At 41.1% G+C, this 27,499-nt stretch overlaps 3 protein-coding genes across 3 annotated transcripts; 1 reads left to right on the top strand and 2 right to left on the bottom strand.

The window, feature by feature from the left end:
* Positions 1-300: 300 nt before the first annotated feature.
* Positions 301-10,132, top strand: cog4 (component of oligomeric golgi complex 4). The gene is made up of 19 exons (XM_035160392.2): positions 301-647; positions 1,813-1,895; positions 2,029-2,143; positions 2,298-2,472; positions 2,743-2,936; positions 3,679-3,784; positions 3,884-4,041; positions 4,435-4,493; positions 4,582-4,706; positions 4,813-4,931; positions 5,227-5,393; positions 5,813-5,978; positions 7,387-7,449; positions 7,563-7,676; positions 8,266-8,358; positions 8,439-8,522; positions 8,615-8,716; positions 9,020-9,148; positions 9,241-10,132. The coding sequence occupies exons 1-19, from the start codon at positions 513-515 to the stop codon at positions 9,373-9,375; spliced, it is 2,322 nt and encodes a 773-aa protein (XP_035016283.1). The 5' UTR covers positions 301-512; the 3' UTR covers positions 9,376-10,132.
* Positions 10,133-10,247: 115 nt separating this feature from the next.
* Positions 10,248-17,720, bottom strand: gnao1b (guanine nucleotide binding protein (G protein), alpha activating activity polypeptide O, b). Its single transcript, XM_035157438.2, has 8 exons — positions 17,140-17,720; positions 16,935-16,977; positions 13,934-14,075; positions 13,409-13,569; positions 13,174-13,302; positions 12,926-13,055; positions 12,124-12,277; positions 10,248-12,021 (listed from the first exon to the last, which is right to left on the bottom strand). The coding sequence occupies exons 1-8, from the start codon at positions 17,255-17,257 to the stop codon at positions 11,834-11,836; spliced, it is 1,065 nt and encodes a 354-aa protein (XP_035013329.1). The 5' UTR covers positions 17,258-17,720; the 3' UTR covers positions 10,248-11,833.
* Positions 17,721-19,621: 1,901 nt separating this feature from the next.
* tradd (tnfrsf1a-associated via death domain) lies at positions 19,622-26,794 on the bottom strand. Its single transcript, XM_035157451.2, has 5 exons — positions 26,709-26,794; positions 23,447-23,600; positions 23,082-23,362; positions 21,555-21,702; positions 19,622-20,470 (listed from the first exon to the last, which is right to left on the bottom strand). The coding sequence occupies exons 2-5, from the start codon at positions 23,595-23,597 to the stop codon at positions 20,172-20,174; spliced, it is 879 nt and encodes a 292-aa protein (XP_035013342.1). The 5' UTR covers positions 23,598-23,600; positions 26,709-26,794; the 3' UTR covers positions 19,622-20,171.
* Positions 26,795-27,499: the final 705 nt, after the last annotated feature.

Raw genomic sequence — 27,499 nt, 5'->3', positions numbered from 1 at the left:
TTCATCTTTCTTTTATTAGGTAAGTCCTATGCAACTGCAGTATATATATATATATACACAAAATATAAAAATAAAGACAACAAATAAAGGAAAGACAGAAGAAAAATGTTTGAAACACTGTAAGATTTGATGATTGCAGAGTATTTTTGATCACCTCAGACGATCACAGCCTCATATTAACATAATATTATGGGACATTATTTCAAAGCAGAAAATGTGTGAACGGAAATGGTACAGCGCATGCGTGTACATATAGACGTGTAACCCAGAGTTTGACTTGTCAGGTAGCTACTGTGCTGCCACAGCTTGTCTCTAATGGTGATATCTGAATTCATGTTATCGACGCTTAAAGAAAATATTAAGTTAGTGCTTGGAGTCGCGTTCACTGACATTTTGTCGTGAAAAAGCAGCGTCTTCTTCTCTGTGATTCTCGTCTTTAAACGAATTAGCGCCGCCTGACAGATCAAATTCAGGGACTACCTCCCTGCGGCTCTGTGTTGCTGTGGAGGAAGATGGCGGACAGCGGAACCGTAGCGGCCAGAAGATGTGACTCCGGGCCGGTGTCCTCCATCAGCATGGACACCATCTGTGGGCTGACGGAGCTGGAGGACCTGGAGGGAGTTTACCAGCAGCTCTGCCTGGAGGAGGTTCGTATCAAACGACCGGTTAGCGGTGGTGAGGTGACGTGTACACACGGTCACCGTGTCACTCCACGTAAACATCCGGGAAGCTGCTGGTTCAAAACACCAGAGACACAACTTTAACAAATAATAGATAAACCAAAAGAAACAATCAAGTCCCTGCAGGTCAGGGTTAGAGTCTATTTACTGTTTTGTACTCAAATGCGGAAGACAGGGGTGACACCAAATTATCTGGGTACAAAATACCCCTCAACACCTGTCAAACACCCTGAAGAGGTTCCAGGATGTGGATCACATTTTGACTTTTTATTTATTCATCTTTTAATGCTTAAATGTTGTTCTCCTGTTATTAAGATGACAACAAAATACCCCACTTCCAAACAGTGGTACTTTTACACAAGTACTGATTTACTTAATACTTCACTCCACTTCAGAGGGAAATACATTGTACTTATCTGACAGCTTCAGCTATTCAACATTTTTACATTTAGGCATTTACATTCAAAACACACAATCTTGTAAAATATGAGACTTGGATAGATAGATGTGTAATGACGTTTGCAAAGGTACAAGAAAGTACAAGTAATTCTTGTGTCCTCTACACAGAGTCAGCTTTTACTAGAAAAACAGGCAAATTGACAGAGCAGCACAAAGCTATTCATTTAATTTGTATTTATTTCGAACATGTAAGAGTATTTTTACAAACTAAAGTATTGTTTACAAGTAAATACACAAAGTATGAAGATTTAAGGTCCAAATAAATACTTACAAATATTAAATAAGTACACAAAATAAATACAAAAAAGGGTATGCAGTTTTGAATAATTGCACAAAGAACACTGAAATATTTTACTTAAGACATTGAAGACATTCAATATTAAACTACCCAAAAGTTACTTTAGTCAGAGAGAGTAGTTGAAATACATAGTTGTGTATACATAAATTGTTCCAGATTATCAAATGTGACAATTTTCTGCTTTTACTGATAAGAATTTTGAATAATTTATTTTGAATAAATAGTATCCTTACATTGATTTAAAAAATCAATTTACAGCCCAGTAAAGATCTTTACAGCGTAGATCCTTCAGATCTTAGTTGATCAATAGTCAAATCTTTTTTTGAGACTTAACTAATGGGACTCGTGACATGTTTTGTGTTCTGATCACTGCAGACAGAAGTGGAGGCGGAGCTGGACAGACTGTTGGGGCAGGAGGGGTCCATTCACACCAAGATGCTGGCGCTGCAGAGGATGGGGTACAGTTTTTACAGATTTGAAAGTTGCTACATAAAATCATAATCATCTTTGATTTTAGCTTCAACATCTACTGTCTGTGAGCTTTATAAAAATGATCTGTGCTGTGTAAAATGTGGTCTGTTATCATGTCAGGCCCAACCTACAGTTGATCGGAGGAGACGCCAGTCAACTGTCAGGCATGATCACATTTACCTGCAGCCTGGCTGAAAACGTGAGCCGCAAAGTCCGACAGCTTGACCTGGCAAAGGTAAAAACACACACTCATGAGGTCTGCTTACTTTTGATAGTTATAGAGGAGAGTTTTCTTGGCTGTGTGGACTGATATAAGTGATAATAACATACAAGTTATCACAGCACTGTGGCATTGAGCTGCATTAATGAGCATGTCTTATTTTCTTTAGACTCGGCTGTACAACGTCATCCAGCGTGCTGATGATATCCTCGACCTGAAGTTCTGCACAGACGGCGTGCAGATAGCTCTGCGTAACGAGGATTTTGAGCAGGCGGCTGCCCACATCCATCGGTACCTTTCTCTGGACCAGTCAGTTATAGAGCTGAGCAGGCAGGGAGAAGAAAGTATGAAGCCCCTACCTTTCTATCAAAGTTGCTCAATATACAGTCTTACGCTGCACTGAAGATTTTTTTTGTACAATATTCACTTTGAATTTATATATAATAATAATGGAGAAACAGTAGTTTTTTTCAAACTGTTATTGACTCCTGAAAAGGTCCTCAAGATCGTATTAAAATTAATTATGTGTTATAAGTTTTTTCAGTGCATTGTTTGTTGTCGAATATATTCCTGTACATGTTTTTCCAGCACTTGACACACTCATGTCTCCACAGGCAGTGTTGTGGACGCCAGCTTGGTCATGCTGCAGGAGGCCGAGCAGAAGCTGAAGGTTATAGTTGCTCAGAAGTTGGATGAAGCTGTAGCAGCAGTTGATCTTGCACAGGTGGAAAGGTTTTTCAAGATCTTCCCTCTGTTGGGCCTCCACCAGCAGGGCCTCGCCCGCTTCGGTCAATATCTCTGCAGTCAGGTCAGTAGCGAACTCCACGAGACATGCTCAAGTGTGGGAAAGGTTTGTGGTAAGGGGGTTGCTGGTTGTAATTCCTCAAAGAGTAAATCTAGTGATTAAAGAGTCTCTTGTCTGCTTTTATTCTCCCACTACCTCTCAAGAGGTTTCTGGTTTTTAAATCAAGTCCACAATATTGAAAATTGGTTTTAGTTGCAGATCCATTATGCTTTTATGTACTTCTTAATACTACAATAGGGCAATATGTTTTACTTTTTTCATCACAATTCACTTATTGAATGCCAGACATCTGTGATCCCTGGTTGTTTATGTATATTTTGATGATCAGTGGAAGATTCTGCATCCAGATGCAGTTTAAGAATTTGTGAACACCTCCTGTTGAAATAACAGATTAACAGTAATGTGCAGCTTTGGTTGCGATACATGCTCTCTAAGATTTTGTTATTATTCGCTGTTGTAAAACATACACACTCTTTCCTGTTTGTTGCTTGTAAATTCAAACTTGTAATTTCAGTTTATCGCGATGTTACACTCGTATTTCAGTGTTTAGCTTGTTCTGATCCTGTAAACACACGTTTCTGTTCGTAACAAAATGAGAAAACACTTGGAGTCAGGTTTTGGTTACTAAATCAGATATCTTTGTCTTTTATACAGCTACAGTCACAGATATGTTACAGTGCATGGTTTTGATACCCACTTGATTCCCATTTGATTCTGTCTGTGTTTTTCACACTCCCTCACACAGCTTGCCTCCAAAGCCGAGGAAAACCTGCTTCTCGCTACAGGAGGAGACCTGGGTGAGAAGAGAGCACTGCTGGTTTTTGCAGACACGCTGACGCTGCTGTTGGAAGGTGAGAAAACAGACCTGATACTAACTGTGTTTCTCTGTATATTCTTTTTCTTTTATTGCCTGGTGCAAACCCCACTAATGCACTGGTGTGTGTTTACAGGCATTGCTCGTGTCATTGAGACTCATCAGCCTATAGTGGAGACGTATTATGGTCCAGGGCATTTGTACACACTCATCACTCACCTCCAGCAGGAATGTGACCGACAGGGTCAGAAAATAGTCGACAAGTTCATCCAGCAGAGAGGATACCACAACAAGGTTAGAATGACATCTGCTCTTCTAATTCAGGTTAATCTGCCATTATCAGGTTAAAAGATCCTGTTTTATTCTCATCCAGCAAACTTTATTCTTTGAATGCAGGTTAAGTTAACTTGAATACCACTTTGGGTACTCCCAGCATGCACTGTGGCAGTAGATTATTGTGTTAAGCAATGTGTCCTCTCTTTACACACTTTACTGTTGAATGTGTAGCTCTTCAGACTACGAATGATGTCTGGTGAATAATTATGAACCTGCTTTAAGAAATCAAAGTTCACTAGAATCTTTCAAAAAGCACCTTTTAATGGTAAACCTGCAAACATGCAAACAACGATTGTTTTTTAACTGCATACCTGTACCTGTACTAACTGTGACCTTGAATCCCTCCTGTAGTTCCAGATTGTGCAGAGCAACATGATGAAGGGCATGCCAGGGGAGACAATTGAGCCCAGGTATTTGAGTGTTTCCGCAACATGCTCTGTTCCCCTCGATGTTTGTCTCTGTATGGTTTTGGTTCATTCCTCTGTCTAACATGAACAGGGAGCTGGACCCTGTGCTGGCAGAAGTAACCCTGATGAACGCGCGGTCAGAGCTCTACCTGCGCTTTTTACGGCGCCGCATGATGGCCGACTTCGAAGTTGGAGACGCTCGGAGCATCACACAGGGTAGATTTATACTTGCATGTGATTTTTGAAACAAAGATGAGTCCATAAGTCTGAGATCACATGAGTGGACTCCATTGTAATATTGTTTTCTCATATTTTTGAACAGAACATCAGCAGAATGTGGAGAAGCTGTTGAAACACTGCCTGCTGAGTACAACAATGCAGGAGCTGATCGGCTACTATATTCCAATGGAAGAATATTACATGAGGGAGTCTGTCAACAAGGTAAACTACTCCTTTTTTTATAGTGTCATTTGTATAGTTCAATGTTTATATATTTGATCGTACATCTACTACCAAAACACACCTGTGCCTCTGATGGAGCTGTTATTGAGTTGATAAATACCAAGTTTGAATGAAATAACCATGTGATTCTTTTAACAATAGAAGACAACAAATGTAGATAACATGAAAATTGTTTTATTATAAATATTTTCCAAAATAACAATATAGTAGAACATAATACCGACTTATCAGAATGTATTAAACTGTCATAATAAAATGTTTTGTTTCTCCTCAGGCTGTTGCTATGGATACGTATGAAAAGGGACAGCTGACCTCCAGTATGGTGGACGACTGTTTCTACATTGTGAAGAAGTGCATCGGCAGAGCTTTGTCCAGCTCCAGCATCGACTGCCTGTGTGCCATGATCAACCACGCTAACTGCGAGCTGGAGTCGGACTTCAGGTGCTCACCACTCTTTCACAATGGAAATCGCTTCTAGTGATGACGTTTGTCTGGGTCAAACAGATCACTATATATACAGATAATTATTGTAAGAATTTTAATGTAATATCTCTATATTACATAGATATAAACTAACAAAGTGGACAACTTTGATATTTACTGATTTAAAGATGAAATAAACTGCACAGAGGTAACTCTGCACTCTAAAAACCTCATTCAAATCAGTTAGAATAGAGCTTACGCATATGACAACATGGCTACAACACCTAAATGTTTTTGTCATATGATGTCGTGTATGAAAAGACTCAAAATAAACACTGTAGGAAGTGTTATTATAAGAACAATATATTAACAGCATATTGTATAGGAATGATTTATTTCATATATTTTCCCCCTGTCCGCCTCTCTTCACCTGTCAGGGAGGTGTTGTACAATAAGCTGCGGCAGGGCTTCCCGGCAACGACGCTTCAGGACATCCAGCGCGGCGTCAGCAGCGCGGTCAGTCTGATGCAGAGCAGCTTGCAACAGGGCAAGTTCAACACAATGGGCATCGAGAGCGCTGAACACGCTAAGGCTGCGTTTCTGGTAAGATGCAAGAAATGTCGCATTCACACATACACATGCCTGTCAACCCACTATTCTTTTGAAAGATAGTTTGTCTATGATGAACCAAAAATTGTCTTTAATGACACCAAAACCTAAATTTTATGGATTAACTCATTAACTCAACACAACAGTGATACAAGTCTTAAAGTGATGATTTTGTTACAGTGGAAAAGCTATAAAACATATTGTAACCTCTCTCCGGTCTTTTAGCCTAATATTTGTTGTGCTGGTTTTTGTTGCATCATTTCAGTACTGAGAACTTTGTGAAGCAAATAAAACATGTGTATATTACTTCCTATATAAACAACATATACTACTTAAGTGTCAGGTTTGTGAATCCCTGGGTCACGAGCAGTCCTCTTGTATAATATTATGTTTGCATCTTAAAAAGGAAAATCTGCCGCTTAAATGCCAAAATGTTTCCAAGAGCAGGAATCACTTGTTAACTTGTGTCTATAAACTGAGTTTTCACTTTGAGAGAGAAAACTGATGGTGTGTAAAAGTGTGTCAAAATGTGCTGTTTTGGACTCATTCAGCTTTCAGCTTTTTGCGCAGGGCGTCTTTAAAGAGAGCCGCTGCAATTTAAGTGAGGAGTGAAATGCATGAATAACCATCTCTGATTTGAGTAATGTAAGAAGTTCTTACATTTTTAATATATGGCTCTCCGCTGAAGGAAGCACTACTTCAAAAACCTTTTAACCCATTTGTCAAAAGTCAAATGAAACAAAGACACACTCTGGTTTATGGCTATGTACTAGTTTTACCTTTGAAGCCAAAATGTGGAAATTTCCTTAAAGTTTGTATAGTGTATAGTTTAGCTGATGCCAGAAAACCTTCACACAAGTTCTTTGCAGAGTCATTTTTTTATGTAATATCAAAGGAGGCGATCAAAAAGCCAGTACAAGTTATTATAATAACAGTTTCCTCATAGCTGATATTTATCCGTAAATTACTTGATAATATCCAGCAAAGTCCTTAACTATTGGATTCTGATTATAAAGGAAATGGGTACAGCTTTAGTGGCTGTTAAGGGCCTACTCATTTTATTCAAGTTGTTAAATATGTGACCCATAAAGCAAAGAGTTACCGTTATTAATTGAGTGTGTGGCTTCTAGGACAGCAGTCATAAATATTCAAGAGATAAAACTAAATTACCAGTGGAAATAGGACTTCAACATTACTTCAGGTCAGTTGTGTCGGCCTCAGTGTCCCCACCAGTTCTGTGCTGCTGTAAAATGTCCAACATTTTGCCGGTGATAAAAGCAGAGAACTGCTAATTACTGGAATAAACTACGAGATTGAAGAGTAACACAAGTTTTCTCAAAGCTTTTAAACGAACCAAACTGGTTGTAAGAACTAATCCACACTTCTTTGCTTTCTATCTCAGGTGACTCTGAATAATGTTGAGGTGTGTAGTGAGAATATCACAACTTTAAAGAGGAATCTAGAGGTAAGATTCACATCTTTACCAACACTCCACCTTTTTTATATTCATCACATTGTTAATAGTTTGGCTCATTGCTCAGAAATAGACTTTTTACAAATTCCTGTTTTCTTCTGCAGAACGACTGTTCCAAGTTGTTCAGTCAGGGAGGCGTCTCTGGAGAAAAAGCCAAGATTGAAAGTTGTTTGTCCGACCTCGTCAACACATCCACAAAGTTCAAGGATCTGTTACAGGTTAGACACACACACACACACACACACATGCTCACTTATCAGTGTTACACAGTAGGTGTGGCAGAATGGGAAAAATATTTTTTGTATTTCATTCCGACACTTTTTTACCAGTCACCATATATAAAGATTGACGACACATCTCCACTTCCTCCCATTGTACAAAAATGAAGCTCAAATATCCAGGATGAAGGTGCCGCCATCTTGCGCTGAATCTAATTGGTAGTGATTTTTGTTTGAAGACGATGTGTCGAGGTCCTGCGGATACACACACTTGAACAATCACGAGACAATTTGTCTGACATGGTTTTGACTTTCCACTAACATGGAGTAGGCAGGGTTTTGACCTATACTCAACAGTGGGAAATCAAGATGATTTGGCTTCTTTTTGCTGACCTGTCATGGCATCCATTTTTATATAGAGTCAATCTAGCAGATGCACAGTCCAGCCTTGTTGAATTTAGTTAATGCATCTGCCTAATCTGTCTAATCGAAAGTGTTTGGTGTGAATATGTAGAACCACATATGTTACAATGAGACTCTGTTTGTCCACTGAGTTCACAGTTTGATTCCCTGTTATTTTGTTTCTCAGGAGGGTCTGACTGAGTTAAACACCACAGCAGTGAAGCCTCAGGTCAAACCGTGGATCAGTAGCTTCCTGGCAATCTCACATAACATAGAGGAGGTAATGATCTCAGAATCCTGTACACAAATAAACCAGAGGTCGATAAAACACGTCGCTGTAACTGCTGCTCTTCCTCACAGGAGGAGTTTAATGATTATGAAGCTAATGATCCCTGGGTGCAGCAGCTCATCGTTAACTTGGAGCAGCTCATGGCAGAATTCAAGGTATCTGTGATGTTTGAGCGACTGTCCTTATATTTTCTGAAAATAGGTTCTCTTCTTTGCTATTTTGAACCCTTTCTTTGCTCTTTCACCAGACGGCCCTCTCTCCTATCATTTACGACACCCTCACCAGCCTCATGACCAGCTTGATATCAATAGAGATGGAGAAGACTGTCCTCAAATGCTCATTCAGCAGGGTGAGGAGCTGAGCTCAGCCACCAGGTGGCAGCGAGCTCCCTGTGCACTACATCAAATCACATCACATCACTGGATCACATGATGAAAAGCCTCCAGCCCTGATTTATTAATGAGACCAGGAAGGTCTGCAGGAGAGGGTGCCTCCTTTTGGCATGTTAGCCTATCCTGTTTTGTGCCGTGTGTTTTTACTGAAGACCACAAAATAAATTCTCATTCTCCTCAGTCTTAATTAAAACATCACTCTATAAATAACATGTCCACATTTTTTGTTATTTTACGCAGTGTTGATTCTTCTGTTGTAGCTCGGAGGGCTGCAGTTCGATAAAGAGCTTCGGTCTCTTGTGGCGTACCTCACCACCGTGACCACCTGGACCATCAGGGATAAATTTGCTCGCCTCACACAAATGGCCACCATCCTCAACCTGGAGCGGGTGATTAATTAACCATTTCTCTTTACCCAGTGTGCTGCTTTGACTGAAGAACCTGCTTCACACTGGCTCATTTGTACCTTTTTCTGCTGCAGGTTACCGAGATCTTGGATTACTGGGGCTCTAACTCGGGCCCCCTGACGTGGCGGCTGACGCCAGCGGAGGTGCGGCAGGTTCTGGCACTGCGTATCGACTTCAGAAGTGAAGATATCAAGAGGCTGAGACTGTAACGCCTGAACCAGTCTGCTTGTTAACAGTGACTGTTGTGCAGCACACACCTTTTGATGCATTTCACTAAAGAGCTCTCTGCACAATCCAGGTTTAATCCATGTTCCTGTAAATGGATGTGGGCAGGGCACAGGCAAATGGCTGGGGATTTCTTTTCTCTTTTTTTTTTACGTAGGAAACAAAAACACTTTTCTCTCCCAGGAGATTTCAGTCGAGTTTTCCTACTGCCTCCTGTCCCACACCCAGCTGATGTCAGTGTGTATTAAAGCTGTTTAGGAGTCAGAGCTTGTGCTTACGTGGCAGGAGAACTAATGCAAACTGTAAAATATGAGAATATTCTGCTAAATGTGTAATTAAAAGCGTGTGTGTGTGTAATTGTGCGACAGCGGGAGTTGGAACCTTTTAACCTGTGGCTGGCTCTGAGAAACGAGGACACACTGGGACTGAGGAGTGGAGCTCTGCGGCTGTGAGTGAAACAGAGCAGTAATGAACATCATACCCATTAAACTGACAGAAGCAGGTCAGACAGCTGATCCAGCCTAGTCATTCAATATATGAATAGCTCCTTGTCTGTGATGATGAAACACTTTTAACCTAATAAATTGAGAGGCACAACGGAGCGCTCCTGATCCCTGCCATCCGCCACATTTCACCGAGTGCTGCCCTAGTGCCATGCGAGAACTGTTCCCAATCTTTTATGCGTGTTTCTGACACTAAATACAAAGCTGTGTTCACCAGGTAATAAAGCATTAAAATGAAGCATTCCATTCTCATAATGTTCAGCCTAATTTCCTGGTATAACCTTGTTACACCTGCAGACAAAAGCAGGTCAGCGTGTGTTTAAACTCTGTCAATCAGACTCAGGACACAGGGCTCGTTAGGAAAAGTGTGGCTTTAATGTAAACACAACATTCGATTGGCTCAGCACAAACATTCCACATGAGAGCAACCAATAAACTACCGAATAGGATGGGGGTGCAGCACAAAAACATTCACAGTAAAAAAAAAATCTGGTATAATCATAATATATATATATACAGTACGGTGCTTTTAAGGTGAAGATGGAGATAGGATATGGGGACTGATATGTGAAAGGGAAGAGTATACAGGCATGGGAGGAGGAATTCCTGGGTGCACGGGTGAAAATGGAGAGTTTCCTCAGTGAGAAGAGAAACATGACAGACAGGGGATAGTGGTTCCCTGTTTACTGATCAGGGGAGAAAAGAGTTTAAAAAAAATCCCAACTCCCAAGACAGGCTGCCTTAAATAATATTGTTCTCCTTGTGCAGTCTTCTATTTCTACACAGATTCACATCGAAGGGGTAAAGCACCACATAGAGAACAAGATGTCGTTGGAGAGCTGCTTTCTACCCTCTGAACCTAGACAGGTAATCGTAGTGCCCCAGTTTTTCATGACAGGAAATAAATATGTGGCACGGGATATCAGGAGGTAGGAGGAGGCATGTCGGGCATGAGGGTTAATTACATAAATCATTCGATGATGATAAAATCTTTTCTTAAAATCTTAAATAATAAGGGTTGATAGTGTGAGCTGTGATACCAATCCCCTGTCGTTCTCAGATGGTTGGCAGCAATATGACAATTTTTTTTTTTTATCACTTTATTCAGTTTCATTGGCTGATAGGCGAATCCGCATTCTATAGGCGGCCAATGGAAATAGGCAGCCACTCCGAACAGAAGAATCGTCTCTTTCATTATGTTTTGAGTGAAGAGAGAAGACCTGCAGGCTGCTCAGTCATGTGTGGGGCCGAAGGAGCGGCGAGCTTTGTCCAGCCTGAAAGTGAAAATAGCCTCCTTCTTTCCAGCCACAACCCTCAGCCACGAGTACAGCACCTCCCCAACATCACAACCATTATCTCCACCTTCACACACACACACACACACACACACACACACACACACACACACACACACACACACACACACACACACACACACACACACACACAATACATACATACATACACACATACACACAGCAGCTCTTCAAATGGAGCACCAGAGGTTGTATTCAGTGGTGCAGATGTCAATGCCTCGAGACTTGTACATAAAAAAAAAAAACATCACATAAAGAATGAGACAATATTCCACATTGTGCTTAAAAAATGACAGTGCCCGTTCCTCGTGATGTATTTTCTGGCCTCTGGAGCTGCGACTCCTGTGTCGTCCCGGTTGTTGACACTTTCATCAACAAAACATGAAACATTCAGCTCAAAAAACACATTTTGATATGACAAAAAAACTGGGGTTGTGTACGGAAATCAAAAAAGAGACAAAAGGGGAGAAATCATGGCAATAAATCCAGTGTGGTGTCTGACGGCAGCTCTTTGGGTCCATTCGGACGTGTAGAATTACATATTTTATGTGTTTAAGTATCATCAAAATTATCATTATTAACACCTCATACTCTCCATGACAACCTCTGTGCTTGGCCAGGCCTCAGTATAAGCCACACCCTCTCAGGTTGTTTGCAATAATGATGTCGGTGACGGCATCAAACACTACCTGGATGTTACCTGTGTCTGTGGCACAGGTCAGGTGACAGTAGATCTCCTTATTGGGAGAGCGGTTCTTACTCTCAAACTGAACCTGAATATATGCAGTAGCATCGTCGTAAGTATTAGCACCTGGAGACAAGACGGGGAGAGAAGAGACCAGAGAGCATGAAGGATTCGTGTTGATCACTGTGCTCTGATTCAGAGAGAACATAAACAACGTTAATCACTCACCTGTGTATTCTGGAAAACAGATAGTCAGTGGGGACTTCTTGATCTTCTCAGCAAACAGATCCTTCTTGTTGAGGAAGAGGATGATGGAGGTGTCGATGAAGAACTTGTTGTTACAGATGGAGTCGAAGAGCATGAGCGACTCGTGCATGCGGTTCTGCAGGAGGAATAAATGTAACAGTGAGGGGAGGAGAACAAAATTCACAGTTTGACTGACTAATAACCACAAATCAAAAACATAACACAACATGAAATTGTGCTGGTGAAGAGCTATATGAGGCTTTGAATGTGTACTGGTATTGTTAATCCAATCATTTTTGAGTTGTTGCATCGATCCTAAATAAAGGAATATAATAATCCCTAGATGAATTTTCCTGTTCAGTAGAAGTAGTGTCCTGACAGAAGAATCCCTCCTCTGTTGCTCTTCGTGTTGTTTTTCACAGTAAGAGGTCCTTCTTCATTCATTACTTACTTTCTAAGGAGGATTGAGGGTGTGGCACAGATTGTGAAGCCCTCTAATTTTAATAATTTGTTATACATTAATAACTTGTGTAGAGAGAGAAACACTGGAGTCCTGCTGGTCTTTTATACAATTTAGATGAATGTTGAAATGAAGACATAAAGTATAAAGTTTTGGCATCATCGGCCTGTAAATATTGGTCTTTAGGTTCCCAACTAGAAACAAACTAGTGTTATTGCAGTCTCTTGGCATGAATCTTGACAAGGAATCCCTGGTATCGATCTTTAACATCAGCCAAAGCCCCACTATGATCCGTGCACCAGATGATGACAGAGTCACACTTACAGTAGTCTCGTCCTCATGGAGCACCTGGTCGTATCCGCTCATAGCGACGCAGAAGATAATGGCCGTCACATCTTCAAAGCAGTGGATCCACTTCTTCCTCTCTGACCTCTGCCCTCCCACGTCAAAAAGCCTGGAAGAAAAAGAAGTCAGTGTGGATGCAGAGGCAATATCGTGTGAACCTAATGAAAAGGCTAAATGCCATTAAAAAAAATAAAGCTGTGACGCTACAATGACTCTGTGTTCGTTACCTGAAATGGAGGTTTTTGAAGGTGAAGTGGGTTTCAACGATACCAGTGGTCTTCACTCGGGTTCTCAGGATGTCCTGCTCTGTGGGCTGATAGTCTGGTGCCCCGATCCGATCTAGACTGTCCAGGTAACTGGTGACAACAGAAAGACAGATTAACAAGACTGCGGAACCAGAAGACTGTTCTTTTTCATTTGTCTGCTTTTTGCAAAAACAGGAATCCTTTTAGGGTTACTCACTATTGAGCAGAGTCGTTAAGCTGGTATTCCCGGGCACGGTTGAAGCACTCCTGAGTCCCAGCGTCGGTCCAGACACGTGTCATTGCTGTAAGAAGCTCTGCAGAGTACGGCTCTGTGTCCTCCATACGACTGACCACATCACACACCAGCTTGGCATCGGCCTGGACAAACACATTTCAGAAGATCAGGGGAAGAGGAACACGATTACATCTGTATATTTATCCTAAGTCATCTGTTGTAATGCTATTGTCGCTTCCTTTATTTTATACATCACGATACATAATGATACATTTTTTTATCGAGTCCACGTGAGGGGCATCAAGTAAACATCTGAACCTACACAGATATTGTGATTTTAATGGACCGTATCAAAAAAACTATCTTCTAATCTTTGCTAAAATCTTCTGTTTGAAGACTCACATTTCAACCCTTTTAAGGTTGGATAAATAAAATATCACTTTCTAGTCTGTCCACAGATGAACGTTTCCACTGGAGGGGGGCGGGGGGTTAAGGTGTAAGACTTACTTTTCTATCCTTGTCTCCAAACTCGATGCCCAGGGAGTCCATGGCTCGGAGGATGGCTGCCAAGCTCTGGATGGTGTTGCTGTAGACCACAGGCTTATACTGCTTCACATCATCCCCAGAAAAGCCATCTTCATGGATAATCCTGCAGGCACACACAGATATTAGACACAAGCCCGGACTAAACAGAAAAAGTCACACACGTCCATATGTTCCTGCCAGACCTAAACAATTGACTTTTCAAACTAAAAGCTCCAAATGTATAGGCAGATTATTGAGCTTTGTGTGTGTGTGTGTGTATGTGTGTGTGTGCATCTTTCAGTGTGTCAGTGTGTGATGGGACAGAAATGTATCATATTCTTGGCCTGTGATCACTACTTCGACAGCAATGTGATACTTCAAGTCATTTATAATTTATGATGGACAAAGGAGTGGAATCAGTCAGAGCACTGATCAATCTCACTACACCAGACTCTACTGTTACATTCAGTGCCACATGGTTAAACTCTAGTTGACATTTATTATCCACCCTGACCTCACGTGCACTGAATCCACAAAATATCAGTCACATACTTCCTGAATCTGAAAATCTAAGATCCCCGCTGTTTCTCTTTGCCTCCTTTGTGACGAGTGATTGATGGGAAATAAATGAGGGATGATGGTTTTAACCTTTAATTTTTTCGTCAGAGGACATTATGAAAATGATGTTTTATAGAGGAGGTCCACCACCTGGCGTGAATCAAACAACACCTCCACCATCATCATAAAAAGTGAAATAACACATTAATCTTAAGGGAAAAGGAGCAGAGATGTAGTTTCACACTGCAAATCCCATTAAATCACCACGGGCTGCAACTATCAAGTATTTTAATATTGATGAATCTGCTGATTAATCTATTTGTCCATGAATTATCAGAAAATAGTGAAAATGCCTGTTTTAACTTTGCAGGTGAAATCCAAAACTCATAGATATTTATTTTACTCTCTTATATGACAAAAAAGCATCAAATGCTCACATTTTAGAAGCAGAAACAGGCTGATTTGGGGCATTTCTGCTAAAAACAAAATGTTCAATCGATTATTCCTTCATGCCAAATGATTAATCAGCTTTCTGTTTCAGCACTAAAATAACTGAGATGGGGTGAGATTCATCAGCATCTTGGTTGTTTATCACCTCTGCTAAACATTTACCTGAGGGAACACCTGAATGAGAAGGTAGATTTCTAAGATTGTACAATATAAATAATCTGGAATAAGTGAATAAGCCTCACATGCTAGAGAAAGAGCTTTATATTAATACACAGTTAATACTGCTAATAACAAATATACTCATTATAAATAAATCTGCATAATGTTTTCTCCATTTCATGTTTGGTTTATAACGTTTTCAGAAGTAGTTAAAAACGCTATAGTTTCATAATCTGCTCATTTCAACCGAATGACAATCCAAAGCCTCAAAGAGGAACAACCAGTAAATGTGCACATTGAATCAAGTCAGAACTGGTGGATTTCTATTCCACCTCTGCTTAAACAAATGATTAATGGATGATCGGAGTAGTTGCAGATCAATTTTTAATTGAATGGACGAATCATTTCAGCTCAGCAGCCTGTGCATTTGATGAAATCTTAAACTGACCAATCACAGAGTCTGAAACGTGTAAAAATAGAAACCACTGACATTTCTACAGCTGCAAGTGATGAGCCTTCTCAGAACTACATCTCTCTTCAATGAAGCTAGCTCTCGTTCAATTAATCTAACTCACATTTTACAGATGTGACTCTACCTTCATTTTGACAATTTAAATTACAATTTATTACAAAGATGCTTTTGTGGCTTTCTAGGTTCTCCTAGAAACTCGTGTAATTTCACGACCACAGCCAGGCCTGGACTGCATAACAGAAACCCTGGACCAGCATGTGATGAAGATGGTGATGATGAGCAGAAAAATCACAGCAGAGCATAGCCTAATAAATATCCCCTTCAATACCTGAACAGTATGGCCTATAGCATGTACCCATCCATCTCTGGATTGCTGAGGCTAAAACAAACCACGCAGAGTGTTAGTAAACACCCTTCAGCTCCAGTGTCTTGACTCCAGGAAGGAGCAGTGACTTATGGACAAACCAGAGACACGGGGAGGGTAATGAGGTGAAGGGAAGAGGAGGAAGCGGGGCATGGAGGAAGAAAAGGAGGAGGAGGAGGCGGCGGAGGAGGAGGAGGAGGAGGAGGAGGAGGAGGAGGAGGAGGAGGAGGAGGAGGCAGGGCGCAGTCAGTGCATTGCAGGCCGGGCTGAGCTGAGCAGGAGGCACAGACACACACCGCAGGCTGAGACGGGACAAAATATCCAATGGACCGCGAATGAAACATCGAGAAACTTAACTAAGAGGTTTAGAGAAAACAACGACAATGATTTAAAAAAAATAAAAAAAAATACATCAAAGGGTGATTTGGCTTAGAAAGGGGAAGGTTTAGATGCGGGTTTAGGAGCCATATTTCTGCGTAAATCCGCTTTATAGGCAAAGTACTCCCGGCGATATCGGGCACTTAAAGCCATTAAGATTAAAAGCAGAGGTATTCACTAATGGAGCTGTAGTGACCTCACTGTAATACACACACACACACATACAGAGAGAGGGAGAGAGAGAGGGAGAGGGAGAGAGAGAGAGAGAGAGGAACAACACCCACATATCCCCAGTCGCTCGCTCCCTGTAGTCAACTAAAACCCTCGTTAACTACATTTCAGCACCCAGGGCAGTGAACAGCGCCCTGTGGGACGCACCGGTGCGGCCTCGGCACCAGCGTCACTGTGGGTCCGCAGGAGGAGCTCGAGCCACCGGCTCGGCTCCTCCGGGGCTACGGCCTCTCGAAACATGGCGGCTCAACCTGCCTGAGCGCAGACAGGGGAGGCGCAATCTCGGGCCTTTCACTCTGCCTCTATCGCAGAGAGGTAAAACACAACAGAAATAAAAACGGTCAAATAGAATCAAAATCAAAATCACTCACTTCATCTGTTTGACGATGGTGCTTTTACCGGACTCTCCGCCGCCTGTGGAGAAACGGAGGGCAGAGTGAGAGCAGTGAAATCAGAACCACGGAGAGCACCTCCGCCCCATGCAGTCCCAGCCACCACCAGCACACCGAGCCGAGCCGAGCCGAGCCGCAGCCCCGCGGCCCCGCAGCCCCTCGGCCCGGGAGGCTCTCCTCTTACCGAGCAGCAGCAGTTTGACGTCCTTGGCGGCCGTCACGCCGTCCTCCTTCAGGTTCTTCTCGATGGCCTTGCTCCGGTCCAGAGCGGCGCGCTCCTCGGCGCTCAGTGTACATCCCATGTTTCCAGGCGAATGAACAATCCCGTCGTCGCTCTGGTCCTCACCGACTCTCTGTCAGCGCGATGTGTCTACCTCCGCGCGGTCCGCTACAGCATTAGGCCCGGATTGAGGGCAGAAGAGCCAGGATCCGCAGACGCTCCTTCCTCCGTGACTCCGAGAGTGTGTATAGCACCGTCCCTCGCTCTGAGGGGGTTGGGGGGTGGGGTCGTTGTGCTCGAGCCTGCGGGGTTGGGGTTGTTGTTAGGTGGGGAGGGGATCTCTCTCTCTCTCTCTCTCTCTCTCTCTCTCTCTCTCTCTCTCTCTCTCTCGCTCTCTCTATTCCTCTCTCTCTCTCTCTACAGGGCGGCGCTGAGGAAGATGATGAAGATGATGGTGGTGATGGTGGTGATGGTGATGATGATGATGACAGGGAGCGCGAGCGGTTTCATCGCATGTGTTCACGAAGGAAGGCAGGAGGGGCGCGAGAACACGAGCAGGGTGCACGGCTGTCCGCGCGAGACTCACCTACCGCAGACAATCTGTGTGACGTCAGAGGGCCGAGGTTTAATCACGGCCTGTGAAAGATTATTCACATTAAACAGACTTCATGTGGAAGTGATGCTCTGTCTGTTCTGTCTGCTCTGTCTGTTCTGTCTTTTCTGTCTGCTGCTGCTGCTGCTGCTGCTGCTGCTGCTGCACACTCCTCACTTCAAGCCTGACGTTCAATCATGTCAACAACCAGTGCTGCATAGTACACAACTACATTTACAACATTTATGCTATTTTAAAACATTTCTGTACAACATTCACTGGCTTACGTGACTACATTTACCACATTCATAACATTTATAACATTTACTATGTTTATAACATTCACAACATTTACAAGCTTACATTTACTGGCCTTGATAGCCTTAACTACATTTAGAACATTTAGAACATTTACAACTTTTAATAGGTTTACATTTACTACATACTAGCCTAAATTTCAACATTTACTACATAAATTGGCCTGCATTTACTACTTTGACTAGTCTATATTTACAATATTTACTACATTAACTAGCGTAAATTTACAACATTTACTATCCTGCTTTTACAATATTTACTACATTAACATTAACTGCATTTACTAGCCTACATTTCCAACATTTACTTCATTAACTATGCTACATTTGCAACATTTACTACCCTTTATACCAGCCTAAATTTAATAAATGTACAAGCCTACATGTACTACATTTACATTACTATGGAAAAATAATGTTGATTGATTTTAGATTTTATAAGTGTTAATAAAATTGAGAAGCAAAAAGCCAGCTTTCTGATCTGATCTGTGTATGTCAAACAAAGATGGATGCGCTAACAGAAAAGTTGTTAAATATATAATACATGTGTGCTTAATAAGGTTTTGGGTTATTTTATTCTGAAATAAAGACTAGGCTTTTGTACTTATTCTACACTATACATGTGTCAATAAAGCTAACATAAATTTGAGGTACTTTTACTTCACCTGGGTATTTAGCCTGTTTTATTCTACTTCATGTGAGTATAATATTGCATTTCAGAGGGAGTAAAAAGAGCAATTCTCTATGAAGCGTAGGGAAATAGAAATGATAAAGTAGCATTAAACACTGTGTAGGACTTGATCCTTCTACAGACCAAAATAATTTAAAGTTTCAATTTAATTTTAACTCTCTTTGTTGTGGTCTAAATGTTGTCGACTGCCTTTTGTACATTAATAGAGTCTACATCATTTTTTACCTTAAACCATATAACCGTGACCTTATTTAGACTTATTTAATTATACCAATCAGTTTAATATGTGTAATATTTGTATAAGTGTGGGGCATAAATCCTACAAAAGTGACCAAATGTCAGTTTCCTCAGTAGTAGAAGTTCACAGTAGACGTAAAGCAAGTTGTGTGTGTGTGTGTTTCATAACTTATAAAACTGTATCTGTCTATGGGGGTTGTAGAGTTGAAGCATACAGCAGAAATAAGTGTTTGTGTGTGTGTGATAAAAGCTTCTAATCCACACATCACATCTGGACGGATGCTCAAGTGGAGTAAAAAGGGGGGGTTGGGATTTTTACAGTGGATTCTGAATGAAACCAGTGGAGACTCCATCCATCAGTAAATTTCCTCTTTGACAACCAGGTGGAGAGATAAAACCCACCCACCCACACACACACATACCTCAGCTCCAATCTCCACCTCTGTGACCCGAAGCTCCTGCAGCTTGACACACAGGCACACACACTCTCCGATCAGTAATCAGCAGTTTAATCATATGAGCATGTGCACGTGTGTGAGTGAAAGCGAGTGATGGAAAGCAGGGAGGGAGGATTAACTCCAAATTATACCTGAGGGAATTTTGACAAAATCATTTTTTCAGTTTTAATTACATTAATGCATCAAACACAAACGTGAAGACTTTTTTTCACAACCATTTAATTTGTATGCACCCATTTTATAGAAAAAAAAAATCAATAACCTTCAGTTGTTCAGAAACAAGATGACCAGACAGGTTGCATCTGTAAATCCACATATAAAGCAAAGATAAAAAAGGTCAATGATAACAGTAAAAACAGTGCATTAAACTTATTTTTTAACAGTGATGACAAATCATTTCATCTAGATGAAAACAATTTTCAATAATACTAATGATTGAAAATCAAATCACGATATGAATCACCCAATTCTCACAGAGATGTCAGCCTGTGTTCACACAACCTGTCCAAAACACACACACACACACACACATGCACACACACAGGAATGATTTTGAACGTGAGGATGACAGACATCGATCCAGAACAAACATACTGTAAATTAAAGCAGGCAGGACAGAGTCAACCACTCGTCATGTAGGGAGGACCTGTCAGCCTCAGTTTTCAAAACTCGTACGTGTGGAACAAAAGCACAGGTGTGTGTTACTCTCTTGGCATTACGTCCAGAATATTTTCAGCCAGGCTGGTGAGTTTGCAGTCCTCCAGTGCTTTGACCAGTCGGCTCAGCTTGGCCGCTCTCCCCTCCGCCTGGATGAAGCGGCTGAGCAGCTGATAGGCTTGCTCATACAGCCCCTCTCGCTCGTACTCGTAGGCCAGGTTGTCTATGGCCGGACCCTTCAGAGCGCGGCAGCTCTTCCCCAGGGCCCTCCCTACATGTTTCCACTGACGGCCCACTCCATTAGAAAAGCTCTGAACATCTGCTGCCGTCAGCATTCGGTCCTCTGACAGGCGAAGGGATAAAGGATGAAGGAAAAAAACATTAATGTAAACTGTACTTAAGTATGATTACATAAACTGTGTGAATGTGTAAACAGTAAACATTTCCCAGAATAACATACGACAGCCTTGTTGTCCACCTTAACCTTAAAGGACATCATCAGGATTTTTTTAAACTTTTTCCAAGTACAACAGGAGCATTGTTTTTTGTGGGAGACCCAGATAAAGTGTTACAAACTTTAAAAATAGTATCATCCTTTAATTTAGCCTGGTTAATTTACACAACATTACTTTATAAGTATATAAAGTAACATAAAAATAATCTCTCTCCTTTTCACTTGTTTGGGTTTTTGAGGGAAATGTCTTTCTCTACCACTGTGTTCTCCAGCTGGTCACTGACGGTTTCTGTCTGTTCTTTTGTGCAGGGCAGTTGAAACCTATACTGATGTTTTGATGGCCTACTCATTCGGTGGCCCACTCTATGGCCTATTGATATCTGTCCCGGTCATCCCCAAGACACCTCAAAGGGTCAAAAGGTATGAAAAAGGATGCGGAGGAGACAGACATTACTTGGTGTTATTTTCTATTTAGTATTTGCTTTACCTACTGTGAAATCAGTTTTTATAATTCATAGGTAACTTCAAACCATGACAGTTAGAGCTGTTAGAGGCCTTGAAGGAGGCATTTGGGGAACAGAAGTGGCTTATGTCAGATACAGCACAAAAGTAATATTGTCACTGTAACTCATTGTTGAAGTAAGTGAACCAAATGGCTGCCTGATGAGGAATAACTTTAAAATGTTTGGTATGCTTTGAAAATGACTGGTGTAATGTAATGTGCATTATATTTATAGAAATGACCTAAATCAAACTAAAACAACAGTATGGAGATTTGAAGTTAACAACATACTTTCATCATTCGACTGGTCCCATCGACAGGTTTCTATTAAACTGGATCAAGAATCTCTAACTGAAACGCCTCTTTGATATAGATGCTATTTTCGTCTCCACTGCGGCTTCTTTCAGCTACAGTGGAGTCTGTGAAGGACATACACGACTAAACCGAAAAAAACCACTCATCATGACTCACCAAACACTTTATTCTGAAACTTGAAGCAGTTGCTGGGGACAGGAGGCTCTTCCTGTGTGATGAAGGTGGACTGTGGGGAAGGACCGAGGGCCTGACTCTGCAGCTGCTGCTCCAGATCCTCAATCTCCTCATCGCGCAGGCGCTCGGGCTTACGCAAAATGACAAAGACGCAAAAAACACAGCCAATGCAATGAAACCCCACAGGTTAAGACTTTACACAATACAATTCTACCACAGACATAATTTACATTTTTTTAAACGTTTTTCAACCTTCTTGATCCATCGTATCGTATCGATCCACCGTTCATCGTATGATCCACCTTCAAATGTAGCTGACTACATTAATTAAGAAAAGTGTTGGAAAAACGGTGGTGCCGCTGAACAAGTTGCACTTCCTGTTGTGCTGCCATTATTCATTATTTTTCTTTTCATTTTTTGGGACAAGTTTAATCTTGCAGTTTTTTTAGCAATATTTTTCTGTGTGGATGCTGTCCGCGAAGGTTGACTTCACGTCCTTTGCCCCGTCTGATCTATCACTTTAACATATATTTCCACAGATGATCCTGGTGTCTAGTCAGCTACACTCACCTGTCAATTATTATTAAATGCAAGGTTGTATGAATTGCAAATTATGCAGGGTGTCATCTTTCAAGGACGACCACTGATCCTTCTGTTATTTATAGTATTTCTCTTCCAACACTTCCTCACCGCTGTCACTGCTTATGTTCAATAGCTAGTTGATGTTGTACCTGCTCCCATCAACCCGTGAAAAAGCAGTTCCCCAACATGTGGAGCCACAATTACAAATGACACTGGGAGCTGAATATAGTCAAGTCCTGGTATTAACGTCTGTCTCCAGTCATCCTATCAAAGGCAGAAAGTCTTAAGTTTGTCAGTTCACGCCTGGTATTGAATCTCCACTTGTGTCTCGATTGACCACTTGTAATCGGATCTCACCTCCTCGCATTATATGCAAATAGATACATACATCATTTATGTAAACAAATTATGATGTTTTTGGACAGTCTGGCAATTTAGACGGGTCAATTATCAATGTGTGCGTGTGTATGTTAGTGTATGTGCGTGTGTGTGTGTCGGTGTGTTGGGGTGAGAGACAGACTGGGGCCAGGAGGGTTGAGTCAATCAATGCAGCTCTACAATGAAATAAGACTTTACCAATTTGAGAAAAAAGAGCAAATCAATATGTGGTATTCGGTGTTGATATTGTGTCAGTGGCCACAGACACAAACACTGAGCAGTGTAAAAATACTGCTAGTTCATAAAACAATGTAGCAAGTAAGAGGGAGTCAGCTGAGTGGGCGGTCCCTCAAACATGGCCACAGTTGAGCACCTGATTGATCAGCTCTCAAATGCAGCCTCTCCTTGTACTTAGAGCTGCCCACTTGTTATTTGATCACCCAAGACTGATGTTAATACAAGGTCTGAACACTGAGTCACTTTCTATGGATATGAATATGAATACAACGTCATCCGGCTTGAAAGAAGAGACAGAAACAAGAAGAATACCTGTGAAAGGTGGATGTGCTGTAGACAAAGTTCCAGCTTGTCCATGTAGAGGTCCAGGATGTGCGTGCTGGCCTTCAACTGGGTTTTCAACATCAGCTCTTGTGGCAGAGCAAAAAGCCGGCAGGCGTGTTGAGAGAGAGACTGACGCACCGCTCCGGAGCTGTAGCTCTCCAAGAACTGCTGACATGCTGCCACATCCACAAACTTCACCTCCACCCCCAGGAAGGGATCAGCGTCATGGACCTTCAGTATCTCATAACCACCAAGACCTCCTGCAGAATCTGACAACAGGACATATTCATTAATGTAAGAGACATGAGAGAAAATACATTTATGTGATAAAAAAACTCTTCTGGCATGCTCACCTATAAGTGTCAGTTTGATGACTTTGAAAACGATGAACTTTCCCTGTCGGTCTTTGTAGAGAGAGAGCAGGTTCACATTGGGACACAGCGACTGCAGAAACATAACTGCACATCCTGTCCATGACCCATGATCCACAGTCTTGTCCGCCATACTCTGAATACAAAATGAGACACACATCACGCCTTAATTTCACTGGTGACGAAACGTCAAAGAATCCTCTGTCTGAGCTGCAGACTGAGACGACACAACTGCAAAGACACTGACAGTATAGTGATGAGGTAAAGCCAAAGAAGTGTTTGTGTCGAGTTGCTGTAAAATTACCTGGAAAAGAAAAATCATTATCATCACTTTGTTTGCTCCCTCTCATAATATCACACTTACGTCACGTGTCAGTATCTGCAATTTCTCTAACTTCAAATAGGTTTAGAGTAAAGACCCTGTCCAACAGCTTCCTGTCACATTGGGAGCTGTGAAGGTCAGGAAGTTACCATCTCCTCCCGTTTCATTGTCTTCACAGAGAAACCAGGAGGCTTTCCATCCTCATTGAATGTCAGGATTAACCTACGTTTCCTCATAGGGATGTCAGCTTACTTCTCCAAGTTAAAAAGTCAGTCATTTTTCAGATTTTCTGCTTTCTATTATCTTTTTTTCCTACATTTTCCCAGGGAATGATTCATGGATCTTGATGAAAAATAACCAGGCATGTTTAGGGACTGATATCTTTGAGTTTGGGAAATTTGGAGCAGCTTGATTAAATTTAAGTGCTGTGCCTTGGCCTATTATGCATTATTTCGGGACATCAATTGTGGCTGGAATTGTGATCCGCGTGTTATAAACTAAAACATGAATCCTGTTGAACAACTGTAGCACTGAGTTGTTCCCCGGGTTTGACATAATGGACTGTTAAATATACATTTTCTTTCATCTGAGGCAGAAGAGACCATTTCCAGTGACTTCATCACCATTAAAATAATTAACATAACCTCTACTGAGTCCAACTGACTGGACCAGTGACGGACAGAAATATGTTTATTCCTGGAACTAAAACCACGTCTGTCCCACTGGTTCCTGGCTGTTGTGAACTCCACCTTATCCTTTTTTACCCCAACCTCCTTTTGAAACCCTCATTACATAAAAACATGTTTAATCTCAGCTCTCCCCTCCCCCAGTCCAGCCCCTGACTCCTGCGCTCTGGATGAACCACTGAAGCCCGCCAGCTCTCTCCCTTAGTGTCGTCTCCATGCAGGACAAACGGTGCTCTGCGAGGAAAGAGCATCCCCTGAGCTGGATTATGTACAAGTCCTCATATTCCACTAATACACAGTATGCTTGGAGACTGGCTCTACAGGAATCTCCACAACTTAGCCAGTATGTAATTATATGCTATCCTATCTACCGGTCCTCTGGAAGTATACTGTCAGATTAATTCACCCGATATATGAGGATTAAGTGATCATCAGGAGCTTAAAACATATCATTTAGCTTTTGCTGCCAAAAGGCAACATCTAGTATTCCCTGGAGAGCTCGTCCGACGTTTAGGTGAAAGAAAATAATTAATTCACACGAGAACATGGTTCAAAAAGTTTGTAATTGAACCACTTTGTGATGATGTAAGATGATCTTGGTCCTGACTGTTTTGTCTTAAAGCTCCAGATGCAAACTAAACTGAATAAAGGAAACCAAAACTAAATGCTAACAATTATTGTCAGTATCAAAGTGTGATGAATCCTTAAGTCTATAAAATGTTTGTATTCATAACAAAATACAATCAGAGAAAAACAGTAAGTTCTCGTGTATGAAAGCAAGAAAAACAAATCACTGATATTGTTCCTGTGAAATAACTTAAATTGTTATGTTCTCATCAAAACTACATGTGATTCGTTTTCTGTCAATCAATTTATACGTTATTTCAATATTCTTTCAAATCTTAATAAATTAATTTGGAAATCCATTAAGATATTTAGTATTATTATGAAATTGTGCCACAGTCTAAGTACATATATATCTGACTGTATATACAGTACACATCTTAAATATAACACGAATTGCCTGAAACCAGACAAACAACCCTCACAAATCCAACTCTGCAGCCATACAAACGTCCTGAGTCATAACCATGGGAATCAAGCTTCAGGTGGATGTGAAGTTATTCTGGAAATTACAGGACGTCAGAAACCTCAAGTGCTGCTATGATGTAGGTGTAAGTTTGTTGTTGTAATTGGAGAAAGAAGGAGATGTCACGTCAGTAAATGCCCACATTCCTGTGAACAGATCTTATCAGGCAGAATAACAAACTTATATTATGTGTATATTTATAAATCAATCATCAGAAAAATAAAGAACACAGCAGCATAATCGGCTTTACAAAATGAATTCAAAACTTTGACAAATGGAGAAGTATTCCTTCCAAAATGTTATAGTTTTTAGAGGTTTTCTCACTAACCAGACAAGAAAGAGATGTTGAGATGATTTATAGGCAACAAGAACTGGAAAATATCAACATTTAAGAAGCTGCTACCAGAGATTTATTTTATTATTTTAACCAAAATACAAAGAAGAGACATAAATTATTATGATTCCTCATGTCTGCCAACTTGTTTTCTGCTAATCAACAAATACATGTATCAATACTTTCTGTCCCTATATTGTACTTATTGGTTTATACACTCTGTATGTGTGTGCATGTATGTATGTGTGTGTGTGTATGTAAGTGTGTGTATGCATACTATATATAAGTTTGTATGTATGTATGTATGTATGTATGTATGTATGTATGTATGTATGTATGTAGGTAGGTAGGTATGTAGCTTTAATATATATAAGTATGTTAGCTGTATAATATAAATATGTATGTATGTGTATATATATAAGTATGTATGTTGGGGGGTGAATTCAGGGCCCCATGCTATATGATTAATGCGGCCTTATGCAAGATTCATTATTTTAATCAATACTTTTACAGTAGTATTGTGTATTGATTAATTCAACACGAGTCAGCAGTTGTGTGCTTTTCTAAATCTCACGTTTCAAAGAGTTTGTGTTAAAAGGTTAAAAATGTGAATGGAGTCTGGTGCTGTGTGTTTTTGTGAGCAGGCTTCGTGTGGGTGAAGCTCCCGTACAGCAGACACGACTGACGTAAAACCTCGTCCAAACCCGCCGATGGAGAGATCGTTCCGCAGCTAAAAGCGAGGGAGCAGACGCGGAGGCAGCTGTTTCCACTTAATGTGGGGAAAAACACCTTTAAAGTCGGTTCAAACTTACCTTCAAACTTTTGCTTTATATTGTTCGCCGACGCTTCCTGTTGAGAGATCCCTCCCACTGACACGCTCAGGACGTCCCGGCCTCCCATTGGCTGGGCAGAGGTAAAAACGAGCTGTGATTGGTGGAAATGATCTACATGCCGCCCGGGGAAAAAGTCATGACGGGAAGGAAATGTCTGTTGTTTTTTTTAAAAACATGTTCGTATGTAGGGCGAAGCTTTTCTCACACTTATCCTCCACACGTTACAGCTTCTTAAACAACTGATACAGGACCAATAAAGATGTTTAACTGATCAATAACGTGTTTAAAGGCGACGGAGTGATTGGTGAAATGGACAAACTGTAATTATTTCTCTTAATTTTCTTGTTTTCTTGTAGTTGACCTACAGCCCCCGTGTTCCTGCTGTGAGTCAATACTCACTGTGGGTTTCTGACATCAACCAAAAACAACAGCTGAAAAACAACAGGAACAATAAAGTTCAAAAAGAAAATAATAATCAGATGTATTGATAATAGAAATAATTGTTAGTTCCATCCATGCATAACTCATACAGCAGAGTAATACTACTTAACTTTAGGTCTTAAAACTCAACTGGACCCTGGTACAAACATGAGCTACTGTCATAATTACTGTTCTACATCAGTGGTGTGAATTGTGACAAATTTGAAGATCCAATTCTCATAGATCCACATAATACAGAGTAATAGGGACACGATAATGACAGACCTGCTGAGTGATAACAACAAAGATGGATGATGTTACTCATAAATCTTATCTACTGGTAATGAAAT

This window comes from Hippoglossus stenolepis, chromosome 1 (assembly GCF_022539355.2).
Source record: "Hippoglossus stenolepis isolate QCI-W04-F060 chromosome 1, HSTE1.2, whole genome shotgun sequence".
Classification (NCBI taxonomy): Eukaryota; Metazoa; Chordata; class Actinopteri; order Pleuronectiformes; family Pleuronectidae; genus Hippoglossus; species Hippoglossus stenolepis.
Note: the sequence above shows the minus strand (reverse complement) of the source record. Positions and strands in the feature narration are given on the sequence as shown.